The sequence below is a fragment of the Anabas testudineus genome, chromosome 15, assembly GCF_900324465.2.
Source record: "Anabas testudineus chromosome 15, fAnaTes1.2, whole genome shotgun sequence".
NCBI classification, from domain to species: domain Eukaryota; kingdom Metazoa; phylum Chordata; class Actinopteri; order Anabantiformes; family Anabantidae; genus Anabas; species Anabas testudineus.
In genome coordinates, this window is record NC_046624.1 from 15159930 (window position 1) to 15181532 (window position 21603).

At 40.2% G+C, this 21603-nt stretch overlaps 1 protein-coding gene across 4 annotated transcripts in view; it reads left to right on the forward strand.

The window, feature by feature from the left end:
• Positions 1-768: 768 nt before the first annotated feature.
• akt3a (v-akt murine thymoma viral oncogene homolog 3a) overlaps positions 769-21603 on the forward strand; it is a 55439-nt gene continuing 34604 nt past the window's right edge. The window contains exons 1-2 of one of the 4 annotated variants that reach the window (XM_026354504.1): positions 769-849; positions 5281-5671. In XM_026354504.1, coding sequence (XP_026210289.1) covers positions 5626-5671 — 46 coding nt within the window. In that variant the 5' untranslated portion in view covers positions 769-849; positions 5281-5625. Of the gene's footprint in view, positions 850-1015; positions 1315-5280; positions 5672-15897; positions 15917-18932; positions 18952-21603 lie in introns of those variants that run through there. The other 3 variants (XM_026354505.1, XM_026354506.1, XM_026354507.1) reach the window with 3 other exon arrangements.

Genomic DNA, 21603 nt, shown 5'->3' on the forward strand with positions numbered 1-21603 from the left:
TGACATGCTGGAACATGCTTACTCTTGCACTGTCTTTATGTTCGTGTATTTGGTATTTGGAGAAAGATCTTAACAACTACTGGATGGATTTCCAAGATGTTTATTTCAGCTGCAGTTTAACAAATAAGCTAAAATTGACTAAACTTCCCGTGTGAGCAGAGCTGCTCGTTAAATAATTCTCTGTGGGTTATTAACAACAAACACTTTCATGATATATAATATCCCTGCAAAAGAAAAGCAGAGGCATCAAGCCTTCTTTGAGCAAGCGCATTAATATTACTTATTTGAAAGTCACAAATCTCAGTTAAAAAAACAAATGACCCATTTTCATATATCTCACATTTTCTCTGTATTGATGTTATTGTGTATTTGTGTTGGTGTGGCTCTTTTACCAGTTGTGGTTCCCTTTCTTTCTGTCTGTGTTGAGAACAACTATAATGAAGCGCAACAATTTCCCTGTGGGATTAATCTTGAATCTTGAAAACTCAAAGAGACACATGACAAAGATAAATATACGATGACAACAAAGAGTTGAAAAATCACCAACAGGAGACATAAAATGAGAAATATGAGAGTATAATAGATACAAGACAACTATTTTGAAAATAAAAAAGTAATGCAAACACACACACACACCCCATTAAATAATAAAAATAATAATTTAATGAGGTGATTCTAGTTTTAGTAAATCTATTTCTACCTGAGTCCCGTTACACCCCGACAGCCACGAACACCTGAATCTCGCGATATTTGGCTCACTAGCCGGTCGGGACACACGGGATGTGGAGAAGGGACGATGAGAGATCTCCACAGACGCTGAGCTGGAAACACCGAGAACAGGAGGACGGGGTGAGTGAGGACGGGGTGTTGGGTTGTGTCTGACGGACTTTGTGTGTTTGTTTGTGTGAGTGAGAGAATTATTTTTCTTCGGGGTGGGTGGGGGGGTAGTTGCTGTTTCATCGGGTGACGTCACGAGGTTTCCTGAAAGTCAGAAGAACCGTCGGTTGCGGTAACGGCAGCTTTCGTTGCTTCTCGGAAAACCGGTTGATGCAACTAACGTTAGCTTTACTGTGATCCGGCTAATGTTGACTTAGAAACGCATGACGGCTTTGCTTTCCAGTCCAGCATAGCTTAGAAGCGAGGAACAATAATAAACCGAGCGGTTTGTGAACAGCAGGTGCACGGGAATACCACCGCACCTGCCGCTCCAGGTGAAGCCGTTAGCTAGCCACTCTGTTGTGGCAGTCAACGTGACATAAACCCCGCTAGATCCAGCAGCGTTACGCGTGGTTGTGTCGTGATAACGTGACAAAGGTGGGTCCGCTGTTTGACAGCTCACTTGGGAATGATGTTTAACGTCGTGCCGGTGCTGGAAAGGGGCTAGTTATGGTTTTAAAATGATTTTCACGCCGTTTAATGCCACGGTGGATGCAGCGTGCGTCAGTTAGCACTGTCACGAAGATGATGCAGTGCTGTTATTAACTGTGTGCAGTGGAGCAGTGGAGCTAGCTGGTGCACTGCAATGTTTAGATACTTGTATTTTGCCTAAGCTTAAACTAGTAGTTATAAGTAAGTTTTATACGTAAAGTTAACTAAATTTTGCTAAACATGCATAATATTTATTATTAAATAAGTAGATAACTATAACTATACCCCCCCTATCCCTGCAATAATATAAAATATGTCATTGCTAAAGCTCCTTAAATGTCATCGTTTCCTTTATTCCTACTCGTATTTGATTCCTTTTTTAATCCTTTTGAGCTTCAGCCACTCACTGTGTGTAATTTTGACAGAATGTCTCACTGTTTCATTAAATTTTACAGAGCTCATCCAGTTGATTAATCGTTGAAATGATATAGTTCATATCCTCATTAAACACTTTCCCCTTTTAACTTCATTTTATCGCCACAGTAATAACATTGCACTTCTACTAAAGCAAAGTAAAATAGTTATCAATGCAGGAGTGGATTATTTTTACAAACTGATACAGCAACTTTTACTTGACCTCCTAATTCTTCAGTTGCTTAAGTAAAAGATATTAATACTTTATCCACGAAGTCTGTGTTTAACTTGATCAGTAACAACGTAAGGTAAATGCATATAATCTTGATGTTTATAGCTGTGAGAGAGGGAGACTGCAAAATAGGCTAGGCTTGATTAGTGACTGCACAGTTGGACACATATGATTAAAAGGGTATGTCACACTCTTGACAGAGGATGATATCTTTGAAGATAATAATGGGCATGGTGTTTATGAAGTTGGTGTTGCTGAATCTGTGCCTAACTCAGGAAAGCCTAGTTCTTTGTCACACGTCGGTAGCCTACTTTTACTGAAAATGACTTATGTTCATACCTGCCCAAGTACTAAAAACTATGTAGTACGAACAGCTGTCATTAAGCATTTGGTCAGTCTCATAATCTTATTATACTTTAGTTACCTAATTATTTTTATAAATGTAAATAATGGAAAATAATTTATAAAACTATGAAATGTCAAGCACAGCTAACATTACAGTACTTCCAACAGACTTCAGGTGTTTTGTTTTGTCTGGACAACATTTGAGGCCCAAATATTTTCAAATAATTATACACAACGTGGAGAAGCAGAGTACTAATACTTTACAAACACGTACCAACATATATAGTATCTTAAAAAGGTGACTCAAACGATTAATCCGTTATCAAAATAGACAGTTCAACTAATCTTTTCCTTTGCTCTTACACCATGTCTCCTGAGGCTGTGCAGGGAAATCAACACGTCAGTATAAGGATGTGCAACCTTTTCAATATGTAGTATTGTTATACGTGTTTAAAATGGAAAAAAAAACCTAATTCTAAGCATAGACAGTGCTAGTGAAATGCACCCCTTACTGTACCTGCCTTAACTTGCCTGTGTAGTCAACTATATTGATTAAAATAGAAGTATTTGTTCTGTAAGTGATGTGTTAGATGGGTTGTCAGTTTTAGGTATGTGTAAAAGGTCAGGTGAGGAGGATGGAATTGGGTTGTGTCCTGATTACATAGTATAGTATTATTCCCAGTGTAACAATACCTAGTGAATGCAAGCGCCAAAATGCATTAACAGATCTGTTCATGCTTAATGTTTGTCAGAACTGTCTTTTTCTTGTATAGTTATAGAGCTGCAAAGTGGTGGAAGCTATTTTGGGAGCCCCTGCTTAAGGAAGTAAAAGGTCCATTAATTTTTTCCCATAGACAAAGTTGCATGACTCATAGTTGGCGCAGTTCTGCTGCTTTAATTGGCATAAAACTCTGCTGGTTAAATCATCAGTTAGTGCATTAGGCAATATTATTTATGGTTATTTGATTTTAAAAAGTCAAGCTTGGGCTCAAACTTTAAGGTACACATTTACTCAGATTTACTCCTGCGTCTTTCTGGTAGGAGGTATCCAATCAAGACCTTTAAATCCTGCTGAGCTTCGGTTCTGAATAGTATCCATATCCATTTCGCATCCAGCACTACCACCCACTTTGCAGCTCTGTCGCCTTGCAGTGTGGCTTGATACATCTGGAATGGAGGGGTTGCTGACTCTCTGGTCCTTGCTCTCTGTTTTCATTTTGTCCATCTGCTTTTTGTGTCTGCCTCTATTTCCTGTGATTCTGCATTTTCTTCTTGCTTTCTCCCATCGTATTTGTCAGCGTTGTTAGCTCTGGAATTAAATACCATGAAATAAAGCTTGTCTGGCAGGTGCTTCCCTAGCTTGATTGGTTTGCCATGTCTGTGAATATTGCCATAGCAACAGCTAGTCTAGTGCCAAGGGGTTTCCACTGTCTCTCATCTCCTGTCCTGTCCTCCACTAAGTGCAATCAAGGCCATGCTAGTGCAGATTAAGGTTACTGAGGCTTCATTGTATAGTTAAACACTGCAGTGTCAAATCTTCTGTTAATCCAGAATTGTACTGTACAGTGCCCATAAAAAGAATTCGATCCACTTGGCTGTAATGTAATTACTAGGGTTGGGTGTCATTTGACTTTTTTTTTATAATTGATTATATAATGTTCACATTTCTGTAAGTACGAAGCATGGATTTTACAGAATCCTTTTAAATTAAAAACACGAGACAAAGTTGTAAAATATAAACAAGCAGAAAAAATTTGTAAATATTACATAGCTATATTAAGTCTAAGAGTCATAAGTCTAAGACACTTTACAGTGACTTTCAATATTACAGATATAGTAAATAGATAGATAGGGAGGACTTATCCTAGCTTATCTTGTCCTTTTCTCCTAAGAGAAAGGTGCAACATTACAGCTCTTCAATTTGGGTTTACGAAAAACCTTTGAACCAACTAAACATGCAGCACAAAAAAAAAAAGCCTAGTCATTGTGGAAGTCCTTGTGACCAAGAATGTCACCTTACAACACGTCTACATTTCTTCATCTGGTTTAAAATTGGTTAGCACTTTGCTGCCTGAACATTTAAAAAATAACTCTGTCTTCTTTTGGGTGTGTGCATGATGTGAGTGTGTCTGTTCCAGCCTTGGTTATGATGATGCAGTCCCTCCAAGTGTCAGCAGCAGTGCAGACACTAGCTGATCTGAATACTGATTTCCAGCTAGATACCTGTGACTGCTAGCCTAGCTGCGGTAGTGTTGATCTCCATTCAAGCCGAGCAGCGTAGTGTTGTTGCACGTTGTGTAATACAGTGTAGTAGAGTGCATTTGAGGTGAACGTGGCAGCTATGCAGAGAGAACTAGGGGAGGTAGAGCGAGAGTGAGACGACAGAGAGGTGCAGAGAGAAAGAGTGTGAGAGCATCCCTAACTGCCGGTGTTGCTATTTATAGCCAAACCCTATTCCACAGTCCTAAGATGCTCTTCCACCTCCCACATACAGACAGACTAATCAGCCTACACACATGCATACACACACATTGACAAAATGATTTGACATGCAGAAATAAAGCAAGCACAAAAAGGTAGGCTGACTTTTGCACACATCACAGCCTGTTTATGAGAACAAATGAATGAATGAAAGGCACAGCTCAGAAATATTTGTTTAGCAATCAAGGTCAGTTTTTTCTTCATCAAGAGCTCTGCAATAATTCATCCTGTTTACAAGTGAAAGTGTTAGCAATAAAAAGAGGAACTGAGTGTATGATTGGGTGGGGCGAGAGTAGAGGGAGCATTTGTCCTCACAATAACTAGTTGTTTGTCTTGTCAGATTGTATGAAAAGGCTTTGGAAGGGAAGAGAGGGAGCAGCAGAGGAGGAGAAAAATAAACCCATGCCTTTTATTTTTTTTCTCTTTTTACTTCCTTTCAGGCTGACTCATTGCTGGTGAGGCGGAAGGTCTGGAGAGGGAACGACAGAGGAGGAGGTGGAGGAGGAGAGGGAGAAGAAGAAAGAGGGAGGCACAGAGATAAGCCACAACAGGAAGCTACGACACACACATACACACAGCGTGTTTGTGTGTTTCTAAGAGAGAGAGTGCGTGAACGGGAAAGGAAGGAAGGAAGGGAGGGAGAGTGACGCTGAGGCTGGGAGAGCCGCCCCCCCCCCCTCTCCTCCTCTCCCTCTCTTTCTCTCCTCTCCTCCTCTCCTCCCCTCCTCCCTCTCGCTCTCTGTGGAGCAGGCGTGTAGCGGCATCAGACTCTGCGTGAAGGAACCATGAGCGATGTCACCATCGTTAGAGAGGGATGGCTCCAGAAACGGGGTAAGTACATCCAGCTCCTCTTCTGCTCCCCTCCTCTCTGGCTCTGTTTTCTCTCCTCTTCTTCTCTGCCTCTTGTCTAGACTGAAGGCCTGGCTGTGCCTGTCCACATGTGCCGGTGGGTGGATGTGAGTGTTTGCGATTCAGTGTGTGTATGTATCACATGGATGTCTGATTATCTAGTGTGCGAGTGTGTGTGTGTGTGTGTGTGTGTTTTCCCTCACAGGGATGTCTCTTTATTGTAAGCCAGTTTGACTGTTTGCTAAGCTTCTGTGTACTTCAGTAGGATGTGTCTGAAAAAGAATATGTATTTGTATGCACGTGTGTGTATGCTGTTAATAACATCTAACAGGCCCACAGTCACTGCTGGTGCATAGTATTTTGTAAGGCTACTGTGTCTGCCAGTCTGTGAAATCAAGTTGGTTCTTGATCTCCAAGGTATTGTTTAATATAGTTGGGTCTTAAGTTAATGGAAAAACCTGAATGGTGTTACTGAGAGTCATATGGCATGGAGTTGAGAGTATTAGTTGGGGTGGAGTCGAGGGGGTTACTGACAACACATCCTGTTTACAGCTAAATAAATGAGAAATGGAACAATATAGACAAGCTGACGCAAAGACAGTCATTTCAAACGATACTCAGTCAAAAAGTGATACTGTGTAGTATTGTAGCTTTGTTATGACCAGCTCTAAGGCACTTTTTCTTGTAAGGATTTTTCCTGACAAACCACAATTTCAGTGTGTGGTGCTTCTGCTGGTGTTGATTCTTCTAGGCAAAAGTGTATATGAATGTGTGTGTTTTACAAAGGGAGTCTCAGGGGTAGAACAAGGGGGATTTCCAGACTTTTAGGCCAATGAGCATCATCCCCCTGACTATGTGATGGTCTCTAGGAATGTGTAACAAACTGTTGAACAGGAAGTGACATGGATACATAACACACAGCAGGCTTCTGGGTAATGTAGGCTGACACTATGGCACAGCAGGACAACATGTTGATTAATATAGTCCTCAGTAATACATGGAGTGGATGTGACCGTGTCACAGACACATACACAAGCATGGTACACACTGTCGTGTTGAAAAGGAGGGGAGGGTCTTTGTCTATGTGTGCCTCTGTGATCCTCAGACAGTCGTCTCTGCATATTAAAAGGAACACATCACCCCCAGTCACGACGCAGTGCTACCAGTGTGCGTCAGTGTGTCATAGAGATAGAGGTTGTAGGGAAGTAGGTGGCGGTGTTTGTGGCAGGAATATGAATGTTTGTCTGCATCATATGCTAAATGTTTGTCTCTATTTGTGTGTGTGGAGAGGAACAGAGTCGGGGTGCTGACTCACTGTTCAGGTCGTGATACAGCAGAGACTGCAGTCTTAGTCATTAGACAGCATTTTACTGAAACGAACCAGAGTGAGAGACTGAGAAACGTAGTGAAACCTCTACACACACAAAAACACACACACGCACACACACACACTCAGACACACACACAAGCCTTTTGTACCAACAGAATTAGATTTAGTTGTTTTTTCACTGTCTGAAAGACCCTGTACTTTACAAATAGTGCACATTATTTAGTTTTGACTTCAGTGACACAAAAACTGAATGAGTGGAAGATTGGCAAGAAAGATTGATGAAATAGATGGGAGGAGAACAGAATGATTCTTTATAGGACCTCTTTATAATAGGTAGATATTTTTGTAATTCTTGGATTCATCTTTTTTTAGTTAAATCAATAATAAAAACCTTGTATTTTGTGAAAAGCGTCAGAGGAGTACCTAAATAAGTGCTGAGGGCTTGTTTGTTGTTTGCTTATTACGCCTTGCAGTTAAATGAACAATGATCTATCTGTTTTTAACATTACTAATAAGGTGTGTAATATTATATTTATATAATATATCCAATCTTGTTTGTGTATTCAGGTAAACACTTGCTTAAACAGGCTGTGTTTTAGTTCATCTCATAATTAATGATTTTACGTTAGTCAAAGTAGTTCATGCACTTTCATACAGTTATGGTCTGAACAGCTGTTCAGTATATGTTTCCAATATGGTCCAATTTTGTTGCCAAAAGAGTGAAAATTAGATGCGAATATTATAGAAAATGTATTTTACTTCTGCAGCAATCTTTCTTAAAGTAAACAGTGGTCAAGCAGCAAATATGGTGGTTATAATGTTATAGACAATTCGCAGCAGGGCTTTATTTTATTATTATCACAAATCAAATTGCAACACAATTGTACATAAATTTCATATGTGCTTTACTGAGGTAATTGACAGCGATGTATATAGTGTATACTTATTTAAATGATTAACTAAAAGAAAGTGCAGTACCAAGTATTGCTGACAGCTTCCTGTCACCTCTGCATGCATTATGAAGAGACTACATGCATGTGAGCGAACAATTTTTGTTTGACAAGACAGAAATAATGAAAATAGTTGGTCAAACATGACAGAACACAGTGCCACACACAAAAGACACGCTAATCAATTTACATATCAGTAGATACTGATGACTGGCCGTGGTGTGTATGTACAATGTCCTCAACAACATGTCCAACAGCACTGTATGTCAGACTGTCCAAAATCTGTCACACAGTCTGGTATAAAGGCAACAGACCTGCATGGAAACCAAATAGCCAGTATTTGGAGACATGTTCTGTTGATAATGATATACGAAATGATTAAAAAAAGATACTTTGAATGAAAAAGGACAGAAAATAGGGTAGATAGATGTGATATAAGGGTCTAGCCCTGGAAAGATATGTTGAATGCTATTGGGATGGGGATACATCAGATGTTGCTCTCATTTCATTTCACAGAAAATTAGAACACTATTTCTTAAAAATCTGTATTCAAAGTGAACTCTTTTTTTCACCAAGGCCAGGAGTTTACCTTCTGTCAGCCCATGTGAGGCCACAGAGGTCATTGTCAGCCAGTGTAGTCGAAGATACTGTTTCCTCCTCCAGCGTCAGCCCACACAACAGTCAGCACAACAGATGGCTAGGAGGGAGGGGAGGAGGAGAAACACTGAAGGAGAGAGATGGAGAGAACATCATCTTTCCTTTGACACTTTCTGTCCCCCAGAAGTGTTCCTCTGCAAAGCTACTCATCAGATGAGATACAGCTACAGGATGTCAGAGTGGAGTGAGACTTATTACTGACTCATTTTTGAAATTTAAGATCAATGATTCTTTGTCTCAGTGGAGGCTTTAATCAACCAAACATAAGAAAGCCAAAAGGATGATGTACGTACTCAGTGGTAAAGCTGTTTTCCAAATGATTTAGATTTAAACCAAAAATGAAATCAATATTTACAATTATTATTAACATATATTATATAAATCTGCACTTTGTAATAGGGCTTATGATTTGTTTGGCTACTTGGTTGTTTGGTAAAATATTTGCTCTGCTGGTCATACTGCAGTTGCATATCTCGTTCCCCATGTCTTTACGTTGTTTGTTTAAAAATTGCATCACTAATAAGTACACATCTGATCATAGTTGTCTTTTCATTTTGAAAACTGTCAGAAGGGGCTACCATTGGGGCTCCCTTAAAAATTCTATATTTATATACATGAAAATCAGTCTATATGTCACTTAATGTGTGTTGGCAAGATTGTATGTTATACTGTATATCAAGCTCAATGCACCATCTGTAGAACTTAATCTAACTGTACATGTTACACTATATACTGTACTCTCCTCGTTCCACTCTCCCCAACTAGCAGATGACCGCCTACCCTGAGCCTGGTTCTGCTGGAGGTTTCTTCCGTTAAAGGGAGTTTTTCCTTTTCACTGTCGTCTAGTGCTTGCTCAAATGGGGTTGTTGGGTTTACAATGTAATTCTGTATACATTTATATTTTGTAAGGTCTTAAACCTTTAAACACTGTAAAGTGCCTTGAGATGACATCTGTTTTGATTTGGCGCTATACAAATAAAACTCAATTGAATTGAATTGTATACATTAGACTGCTGTGGGTTCACTGGGTGCAGTGCAGTGAGCCAGCCATCTTGGCTGAGTGAGTTCAGTGAGTTTAATGTTGCTGGAGGCTGGCTGGCTGGATCAGGTGGCAGTGCCAGATCCCTGATATCAATCGCCAACCGCTGCTGCCGCCGACACCACTGTCTGCTATGTCACCCTTCTACTCTTCTGTCCTCTCCTCTTCCTCTGTCCTGTCTTTATATAGAGTCTGTCAACAGAACTCACCCCTTTTATTACCATCAAATGGTTCTTCTCTCTTTGCTTGTCCATGTATTTCCCTGTACTCCTCTCTCCAGTCCCTCTGTTTCACAAACTCACATGCATATACAGGGTAGTAGCAGACAGACAGTGCAGGCATTGTTATGAATGGCATCCTCTTGCACATCCGGAGGAAGTGTATGCTCCACTGTGGCTTTACAAACTGTCTCCATTGTCCTAAGAATGACTCACTCTACACTGCAGAGAATGGCAGTCAGCCAGACAGTTAGACAGACCGACAGCACAGCGCAAACAGACAGACTAGTCCGCAGAGCCTACAGACAAACAGCACAGGAAAGACAGGCAGAGAGACAGATAGTTTGTGACAGATACACCCAGCATAGAACAGAGGCAGCCAACAGAGAAGAGACCTGCAACTAGAGGGTACAGACACTGGATGAAAGACAGATGGGTAACATACACAGACAGCAGAGAGGGTCACCTTTGTATTTAGTGGGAATATGTGATTTTTGTTTTGCAGTTATTAAGTAGGATATTGTGATAACAAACACTGAAGTTAAATTCAACTTTATATTGGAACTGTGCAATATGCCACAGTCACAAATGCAATGGAAAAGGATGTCTATTATGGTGATATAAATGTTACTGACATAATCTGGTCCATGTACTGGATGATGTAATGAATTAAAAAAATAAGAAAGAGCACAATATAAAACTAAACAGCAATGAGAAACCTGCCTATTAAAGTCTAGAGAAAAAAAGAGAATTGTGATTGTATTGGCATTACCATTCAGTTTTCCCTTACCTTGTTTGTCCAGTTATACACTGCCAACAGTAACTGCTTGCTGTTTTAAATGTTTTAACTTTTAACTTCCCCTACACTTACTGTATTTATACTTGCATGTGAGTTCAGAGCCTTGGAATATAATGTGCAGTTCCTGGACCTGCTGGACTGAAGCTATGTAACTCTGCAAACTCAGTCAGCCAGTAAGGTCAGTGGTAAGTAGTAGGAACCATCCTTGTAAAGGCCATGCAAACAGAGGGATGGATTAATGGACTGTTGAGTGAATGAACTAATGTATGGTATAGTGAGGAAGTCTTGGATAAATGAATGAATGGAGAGCTGATCACTGTAGAGGGAAAACTTTGATAGAGGAAGAAAGAGAGGTTAAAAGGAGGAGAGGTTAAATAATGAGATTCATTTGTAGCTCAGGATATTGAAATGCTGACCTCAGACATTTGACCACTGTCTGGATGGATGCATTAACACACATACTGTACTCTTGGCTATACTATTCTTAATATTGTTACTGTTAATCTATCGTCAAGCCACTACGCAGTGCCAAGTACAAAAGTTTAATTTTTTGACAGCTTTAATCATATTGTGGCAACTCTGTCCTTATTTGATAAAACAATTTAGGTTCAAACTGAAACCAGATTCACAATTTAAGTATGCTAAACCAGTGATTAGATCAAAGGGGTAGTGTGTAGCTAACATCTTGTGGTGTTGTGGGCTAGTTTAAATATACTTTAGGCTGATTAGAGGAGGCAGGTTAGAGTGGGGGTTGGTTTAGCTGATTTATGCAAGCAAATTAGTGCCTACTGGCTAGACAAATAATGACCATTTAGCCTTTGGCCACTGAATCTATAAAATATTGTTCCATAACTTTTCCAACAGAGAAATTGGAGTGTGTAAGATTGTGTCATTTGTCTTCAAATTCTACAAAATGATAATTTATTTTTGGGCATGCCATATGTGCTGAAAATGTGATTTTACTTACAAGCACTTGCTTCATTTCCCAAAAGTTTTGGTGTATATTTATTCCGTGTTGCTGATTGTATGACTTTTGATTACACACTCTTATTTAACTGAGGAAATGTTTGTGCAGCAAGAGTGAATTGGGTTCAGTGTTTTTTTGTTGGTTCTGGAAAAGTGGTTTAAAACAAGGGGCAAACACATTCACTAAAAAAGGGTGTACAGTAGTCTACATCTGGTTGCCAGGGGGGGCTGGACAGCCATTGTTGGTCTGAAACATCAGTTACCTTCCCTGATACATTTTCTCCTCTTTGCTCTGCTACTGTAGCACAAAACTCTCTCTGTTGTTTCATTTTGCAGAACAAAGCATCTGCTCCAGAGAGCAAGCTCCGTTACAAAGGCCTATATTAGGACCATGAAGACAGCAGCTGTTTGAGGCTACTGCAGGCACTTGTGATTTAGTATTTATTTAGTGTTTCTTAAGTGATTACCCAGGCTGATGATTGTAAGATAAGACACACTGATTGCTAATGTGAAGCAGTGCCACTTCATTTCAGAGTCAGTCCAGCCCCTACCTTTTTAGTGATCAAAGATTTACATATCACCATATGACAGTTTGGTTGTGTATGAAACAAAGACATACAGCATCAACACTGCTGTGGCTGTCTGACAACTTATTGTATGAGCTGAAACCTTTAACCTTTTTTGATAATGGCTATCCAAAATCTGCCGGGCTGTAATTAAATGTAGCACAGCTGCCTCCTATGATCTTCCAACATTTCTTTCTTAATCCTAATCCTTAATCCTTGATATGTCACATAAACACATTCTTTAAAAGCATAACAACATTTATGTAAATAAGAAATATATTTAACTGTATTATTTTGTATTATAACTGGACTAAAAGATTAATGCCTTTATCTATGTTTTAAGCAAGCACTGTCATAAGTGCTTCATTCAGTCCTGCATATTGAATGTTGAATGATTGTTAGTAAGTCAGGTAACTAGTTGTATTATTTTTGAGCCATAATATCATATTCAGCCCACTAGTGTTGGCAGATAAGCTGTTGTAGTCTTCTCTGTTTAAGTCAACCACAGTTTGCCGTGTGCTGACACCAGGTCTGTGATCCAGTGGGTAAATATGTATGTCTTTGTTTCTGTTGTGTCTGACTTAATAGTTGAGCTGCATGCTGATATCACATTGGCCAGGTTAAAGGGACAGTCAGCCTATTTATATCTTTGCACCTGTAATCTGTCTCTGACAGGATTAACTAAGACATTAACTGTAGCCTGCTGGAACACTACACACACATACACATTGGGAAAAAAACCTCCAAAAAACAACCTATAAACATGTACATGTTACATGCACGTGTGCTTGCATCAACTGCTTTTCTGTGTATGCATGTTTTGGATTCTTAGATTGCTTTATAAAAACAGAGAGGACAAAGACACCAAACAGTGACAGAAGTTTTCATTCTCCCTCAACCTCTTCTGTCTCTTGTTGCCAATCTCCAGCCATTAATTAGCTGTCCATGATAAAATTCCCTGTTTCCAATCTGACACTAGTGCAGAGCAGTGGACAGCAGTGGTAATCATGTCAGCGAGGTTTGGCTCAATGTTCTGAGGGGGCTTAATATGCCCCATATGGTCCACTAGCTGGAACTCACTCCTCAACAAGCTCTCATTTAACTAGTGCTTAATATACCAAGGTAAAGAGGGACACACACACATTTACATGTACTCAGTTGTAAGAAAGAAATCAAGACATCTGACAGGGGATTGGGCACAAAGGGACAAGGAGGAGGACAAGGAGGTGGTGTATGTGTGTGTGTGTGTGTGCGTGTGTGTGTGTTGAGAGACTGACGCTGTACAATTGTTGACTTGCCATCTGTCATCAAGAAAAGGGTCCTATCTTCGGTGTGTGTGTGTGTGTGTGTGTGTGTGTGTGTGTGTGTGTGTGTGTGTGTGTGTGTGTGTGTGTGTGTGTGTGTGTGTGTGTGTGTGTGTGTGTGTGTGTGTGTGTGTGTATATATAAAGAGGAACGAGGAGATGGAAGAGAAAGAAAGAAACAGTAAGTGAGGTGCAGATGTCTCACAGCATAGTGGCTGGAACATGAGGTTCAATGGCAGACTGCTGTATGAGAGGAGGTAGAGGGGGTGAACAGAGAAGAAAAGAGGACGAACATCTGCCATACTCAGATATTGCTCTGTGGTTTGAGTGTTTCTACACAAAGCTTGAGTTGAATAGACCTGGGACACGGCCTGCTCATTAAATATCTTGCAGGTTCAGGGAGCACCAATGTTATTGAGAGTTTCACATATATACCTCATATAAATATATTTTAACAGTAATGAAGAAGCTAAGGTTAATTTATTTATTTAGCAGAATTGTTGAATGGCTGTTAAATGGCTAGAAAATAGCCTTGTTAATATCCTTATCTATCATACAATGTTTCAGAAAGCCAGTTCATGTTTTTATGAGGCATTCTTAAATAGAAATTTAGCATGTAGTCAGGTAGTAGGGATGTCACAATGCCAGAAATTTGGTAGTACCAATACCATTGAAATTATCAATACCAATTCAATACTGTGGCAAAAACTTAACAATGCAAATAATAACTAACACACGCACACAACTAAGTGTTAACATTGGTTATGTAGTAAGGTTAGGAGCAGCCCCCAGTTCATGTCACTTAATCTAAACAAGCTATCTAACTTAGCCTCTGTGGGTGTTATGTGTGATAGTTTGGTACAAGAGATGCAACTGCATTACTGTTCACAAACACTAAGGGTATCCTTTTAAGATATGAACATGTAAACCAAACCTTGAAATCTTTGTACAGGTCTGGAGGTCTGTGTTTCCTCCTTTTGTTCCAAAGACTATAAATCAACATTTGTATACCAGCTTTTGGTGGCTTAGTCCATAAATTTTCCTTAATTGTCAAACTCAAATCTAAAACTCCATACACGACTTTTAGAGTGTTTTACCCTACAAGTTACAGCAGCCCAGCAGCCCAGCAGGCCATCCATGTTGTTAGTGTTCTTCTTATTGTTGGATTTAACATCAGACTACACTTGAAAGGTTACTTGGTGAGCTTGTCAGTGCTGCCGAAATCACGTCATTTCATAGCTACTGGGGTGCTTTCATTACCTTTGGTACCACAGAAAACAAGTGCTGTCACATTTTCACAACACAATTGTTCAAGGTATAATAAAAATAGTGATTATTTTCAATAAGCTGTTCTGAAGAATTCTTTATGCTGAAATGTCAGTGGTTTTTATGTTTATTTTTCTGGTACTGATACTTTTCAGTATTCATGAACTCTACAATAGTTCATGAAGTTACACTACCTAATGACAATCGAACAGTATCTTGCAAACACAAGTCACATGGGCTTACAAGTAGGTCTTCTATTGGACAGTGTTTTGGCAAACTGTCTTCATGAGACATCAGGGATTTTAGGAGCAGGTGAGCCAAAACAAATATGATTCCAGTCTCTGTAACTTAGGCATGTTAGTTATGCATGATGAAGCATGACTGATTGTGAGGGAATTGGAAAAGGCTGAGTTGTGCCCTTGTTTGATTTTGTAATGTTGTGCTTTACAAGCATGATTAACTGCAGCCTATCACATCTCCTTACGTCCACAAAACTGCAATTCACCCTCGTATAACTATGTGTTTGTCTGTTTCTTCTTGCAAATGGTGCTGTGAATCACAAGAAAACCAGAAACAATAAAGATGTCACATTGTGGTCACTTGTTGACATCACTCTCGCCTATACCAGAAAATAAACGTTAGGGGACAGGTCATCTAGAGTTTGAATTCTACAGATATGCCTAGCATGTGTCCACCCTGCAGGTGGAGAGATAGACAGGTATCCTGATGGGGCAGAGAGGAGAGCAAAGAGCAGCAGTTAGTGAGGTAGAGAGCACTTACTATTGGCCCTTCAATACAACACATGAATGGATCCTTCAGAATGAGACTGGGCGTGTGTGTATTTGTGTGTCTGTGTGGGATTGTGTGTATGTGTGTGATTGTGTGTATGTGTGTGAGCGGATAGGGTGTTAGCAGTAGGGTGGGGGTAGGTGGCTGGTGGAGGGTGCACTTGACAGTAGTTAGGGTATAGTACTTGACTGTTTTTTTTTTGCCTGCTGGGCTATTGTGCTCTTATTCATGTGTGTCTTTGTGTGCATGTGTACACGTTTACAGGCAAGCAGGGAGACATACAGTATACTTCTTCTCTGCTGCTTAAGGAAAGGACTGGGTCTTCACAAAAGACCAGGAGAGTCGTATGTTGTCGACACACACACACACATACACACACACACGCATGCACATGTAAGGCCAGCTGCCGCCCACAGTCCCAGCCCAGTATTTGTGAATTAATAATACAGAGCCAGCCACTCCGGAATAATAGTGACTTATACACACATAAACACACACACACACACACACAGATTTGCACCTGTTCACCACTGCTCAACTGGACAGGGTTGGGCTGGTTAAGGTCCCCCCAAAGTGTGTGCATGTGCACACACACACACACACACACACTCACTCACACACTCCTTGTTGCCTGTCTGTTGAAGGCAACAGTGAGACAGCTGTGTCTGTCTCCTGAACCTCCCCTTCTTGTTTGGATCAACAGCTACTCTCACTGACTGATTGGTCCAGCTGCCTTACTCTGTTGCTCTGATTGGATGATTTTACACCCAATGAGACCAAGAAACAGAATCATAATTTAAATATGAATGTCAGATTTAAATGGAGGACCTTAAAGAAACTCCTCTTATGTGTTTCACCTTTCATTTTTTGACATCATTAATTCATGTTGGTATGTAAACTGCAACATTTGCAGATATCAACTGTAAATACATAGTTACAGCATAACATTTCCCCCCAGTTGTACTTGCTCAAGTCACGTAGGGTGAACAGCACCACTGATATGTAAATGTAAATATGCCCAATCACAGATAAATGCATGTAGCTCTATGTTAAAATACAAGAGATACCCATTATACCTTTAAAAAATATATTGAGCAGTTAGCTTTCAACTAGTTAGCATCGTAGGTTAATTGACTGTGAGGCAGAAGCATTATCACTGGACCAGTGTTGTCAGTAATATATGTGCCCAATCACAGATAGATGCATGTAGCTCTATGTTAAAATACAAGAGATACCCATTATACCTTTAAAAAATATATTGAGCAGTTAGCTTTCAACCAGTTAGCATCGTAGGTTAATTGACTGTGAGGCAGAAGCATTATCACTGGACCAGTGTTGTCAGTAACTGCCAATCAAATTCACCAAGACCTTTGTCTCACTGGCAATGGGCCATCAGGCCATAGATTATGTCAAACCCTCCTCGGGCATACAAAATTAGAGAATATTCCTACTTAAAAATAGTAAAATAAGATGTAGATGGTTGAAAGTGATGACACTTGAAGTTGTATATTATGTGCTTCAGGTCCTACTTAGGGAGGTGTTGTGGACTTTAGAAAAGGATGGACAGCGTTTTGAGAATAAACTGTATTTAGTATGAATGTCAGTGATAAATTAAGAAATCAATGATGCCAGCCCACAATGCCATCCAAAGGAGAGAATGGAGAGAAGCAATATACCAGCAATCAGTGCAATTTGATTAGCCTGCTCATTGGCTGTGTGTGCCTTTCTTAATCACATTGGATCCACTGCATTCTGAACAGAAGCAGCATGGCATTCCTAATGTTATTTGGTGTTTAAATGCAAGGGCTTTTTGTACTGGTTAGCTTGGATTGTATTTATACCTTCTTGACAGGCTAGAAGACATCCTAACAGATCAGTCTTTGTGTTTTCAATGGCATGTTATGCCTTGGTAGTTGTGTGTGTCTTTGTGGGTGGATGGATGGATGGATGGATGGATGGATGGATGGATATAGTGGAAATAGAACATCAAGTGTTCAGTATTCCTGATAGGGTCTACTATAATCTATACAAAAACTTGAGTTTGCCCTTATGGTTAAAAATGATAATAAAATAATATACATAAACAAATTTCTGACTATTTCTAGTCTGGAGGCTGAAGAATGTAATGGAGGTCATACTAAGCCCTGGTGTGTCTCCTGCCAATAATGATCCTGCTTCACAGGCCAGGGCCTTGCAAATGTAATAGAGCAGGAAACCAACAAACAGGCCAGAGGATTTATCACAAAATCCTTTAAATGTTTTACACTTACTTTCAGTTAAACATGTATATTCTTTGTTGGAAAGACTAGCGATGAAAAATCAGACTCTCTATTCCAAATGACTAATTTCAGGAGAAACCTTATACATCTGTATTAAAAGGCAAATACTGTATGTTTGGAAATAATTTTCAAACTCAGTAGCAGCCTTTAGCCTTCAATTCTACATTTTTACACGACTTCCCAGAATTTTTCAGAACCATACCATACTGTATATTATAAAATTGATTTTGTAAGTGTATAACCCTTAGTTAGGTGAGGAGGTCATAATTTTCCATCAGGCATATTTATTGGTGTGGTCCTAACACCGATTCAAGATTGTTACTTCAAATTGCCCACAGTACTTTCTGGTGTGTTTGTATACTTGGCACTTTGGCTTAATTGGTAATGAAAACAGTTAACCTCCTCAACTTTGACCTTGAATTTAGGAGGAAAATGAATTTAAATTAATCATTGTTTAATGAGACAAAATAATTATCTTCATTGTAAAAAAAAATACAGTATGTAAAGAAACAGATAAAGTAGTTAAAAGAATGAATCAAGACAATAAGCTTGCAGCCACTGTAGCTATGTGACCTTCATTGACTGACTGTGTATGTGTGTCTACATTTGTAAGTGTAAGTGTGGGTGTGGGGGAGGAGGTAGCTGTGTAGCCACGGCCTCCTGTCTGGCACAGGTGGTGTTGAGCAGCAACCCTCCAGCTTAGATGCTAATATGCTAACTCTGCACTAATCCTTGGGTGCTTTAGGAAGCAACGGAACCTGCCTCCACTCCAGCAACACACATGACTGAGCACACAGGCGCATACACATCCAGGTTTAAGCTGACTGAATGCCTGCATGAAGTACACACACTGACACAACTGACATATACACACATTGCCCCAATCTTATATATATTGTATACACACAAACACCAGTGCAGTGAGGGGGATTAGGACGTGTAGTGTCTTGCCTGCTGTGTGTCTGTCAGTCACTCTGCAGCTCTGTCAGCATCACAGCGGTGGCCACCATGCTCCAGGGAGCCACCACCATCTACTGGACTATAGTGGTACCGCAGGAGATCAAAGAAAAGCAGAAAGGATCAGTAATAAGAACATACAGGTATAAAACAGGACTAGTTCATTAGTAGTAGTTAAGTAATTTTTTGTTTTGAGATTTAGTGCTATTTATGTTTAGCATTGTGAATCAGCAAAATATTGCCTGTGTGTGTGTGTTTCTATGAGTGTGCCTTCTTCTGTACCAGCTGGGGGAGCAGAGGGGCACCAGGGCAGCCTGCCTGTGTGTGTGAGTGCATATATGTGCATCCAGCACAGCCTACCAGGAGGTTCTGGCTGTGTGCAGCTGGCTGGCTGAAATCTCCTAGTGGCCCCCTAGGAATGGCCACACTCCCATGGGTTTCCACTCAATCTGGCTGCCCTGTGGCTGCCCTGCCCTGTCTCTCTGTCATGCTATACTGTAGCCTTAACTGCATACTCTCTCTCTCTCATTCAGTGTCTGGCTCAGCCCTTTTTACACATTCGTCAATCTAGCATCTTCATCTCTAAGCAGCAGTAGCCTCCATGTAGTCTCCTTCCACAGACTGAGGCACATGCTTACATAATTGCTCCCGCAATAAACCTTTAAAACCAGCTGCACCCCCATTTATATAAAATATTTATTTATTTACAGTGAAATAAATGCCTTGTGAATTTGAAAAGGAAGCTGCACTTTTGCCATCAGTGATAGTTTCTGTATTTAAAGCACTCATGCACATGCAAACGCTCATATAAACACCATTCTAACCCCGATGTGGTAATGAGACTAATGCACTGTAAGTGGATTTGCTTTGAAGAACCTGGATTCACCTTAAGATGTCTGAGCAGACTGGAGTTAGAACTGCTAGGGTCAGGGTCATGCACACAGGTGTATGCTTGTAAACACGCATGCTTAATGAAACTAACTGTGCAGATCGGTCTATTTTAATTATTCTTTATTCAATGTTTTCTTTTAACACTGTTTCAGACCAGTAAAAGGGACTCCAGCGCTGCATTATGTGCCTTTGCTTGCTCCTAGCATTCATGGACACACTCTCAGACAGATGTCTTCATCAAGTGTCTTACTGCACAATTCCACACATTCTTAACCTCCACTGCCCTCTGTGCTGTTGACAATCACCTCCCCCTTTCACTCACTTCACTTACTTATTTAATACCTGCCACATATTGAACATGATCTCTCTCTTCCTCCTATTTCTCTAAGTATCAGACTCTAATACTCATGTACACAAACCCATTAAACACCTCAGCATGCTGTTGTGTCTGGAGGTGTCTTGACCTGTGTCTATAAGGAGATCAGCTCAAGCAGCCTGCCAGGATTTTCAGCTCAAACCCACCCTGCTCTTGTACTATGGTGAAACCCCTATACTGCTATACTATGCAGTAACACAGGTTAAGTAAATATTGGCAATTAATCAGTAAAGTATTAAACAGTACTTTTTTCTTTAAAATGTATGGCTGGATAGTGTAGTGGGTTCAAATTCAAATCTCCAATAGGGGTCCTTAGGCAAGACGACCTTACGCTTATCCCGCCTGTGCCCTTTACCTTGTTTCTCACTCATAAGTTGCTTTGGATAAAAGCATCTGCCAAATTACTAAATGTAAATTAATAAATAGCTAAGCAGAAGTATACCCAGAGAAAATATAGAACATTTTCTAGGTGTATATGTTGTTTGTTTGTATTTTAGACTTTACAACCAGTAAATGTTTAGTGTTCATTCATTAGTGCATTCATATATTTTTGTCAGTTACGCCTCAGCACACATATTTCATAGCTGTTTCTCAGTGAGATCATGAGAAAGTAAGAAGAAGAACCGGTAAGCTACGTTGTCTGTTAGCTTTTTCTTTAGTTAGTCTGATTATCAGCCGGGAAGCCAGCCAACCGGCTACTCAGTCACATGGTTAGTAAACTTTAAATTTATTCTGTCCTGTAACGGCTAAATCCAGTGTTACTGCCACGAATGCTCAATTGTGTCTATGGATATACAAGTGTATGTGTTATTGCGTGGCCAGACAACACATTCCTCTCGTTACTGCTGAGCTGCTGTGTATGTGCTGGAACGTGGCAGAACCTCCCTATCCACCCTCTCTATCCGCCTCCCCCTACCTCTATACACCATCATTCGCCACCCCTCCAGCTCCCAGAGTGCCAGTCACACAGCCCCGTCTCTGCGCCATCTGCATATCAGCTCCAGCCTCGGCCAAAGCATTAAATTAAATCCCTGTTTGGGTTGATTAACAAATGGCTGGTGAGCTCACATAGTTACGGAGTTATTTATTTAATTGTCATCAAGGTTTTTGCTGCTTATCGTCTGTCTCATTTTTTGCTGAAATGTGGCATCCAGTAAAACAGGCGAGCAGAGGTGTGCTGGTGTCCTGAAGGAGTAAGTGTGAGACGGAGAGAGAAACTGTAAAGTTTGTGTGACTCATTTCTGTTCTGCTGGCTGAAGTTCAGCCTTACCATTTGTACCTGTCCCCTATTTTACATCTCTGCCTTTCTCTAGCTAATTTTCTCCCTTTTCCCCCTCTGTCTGAAATGAATAGTTAATCAGTCTGCTAATTGAGTGACAGTTTCTCAGTGCGTTGTTGTAATTGTCCAATCAGAAAGCTTGGAACAGACACAGTCACAGCTGATTCATCTCTGCCTCTTACTGCTAAATCCACAAGCTGCAAATGGAGGATGTGCCAACAAGATTTATTTCTCCTAGACATTCCAAAA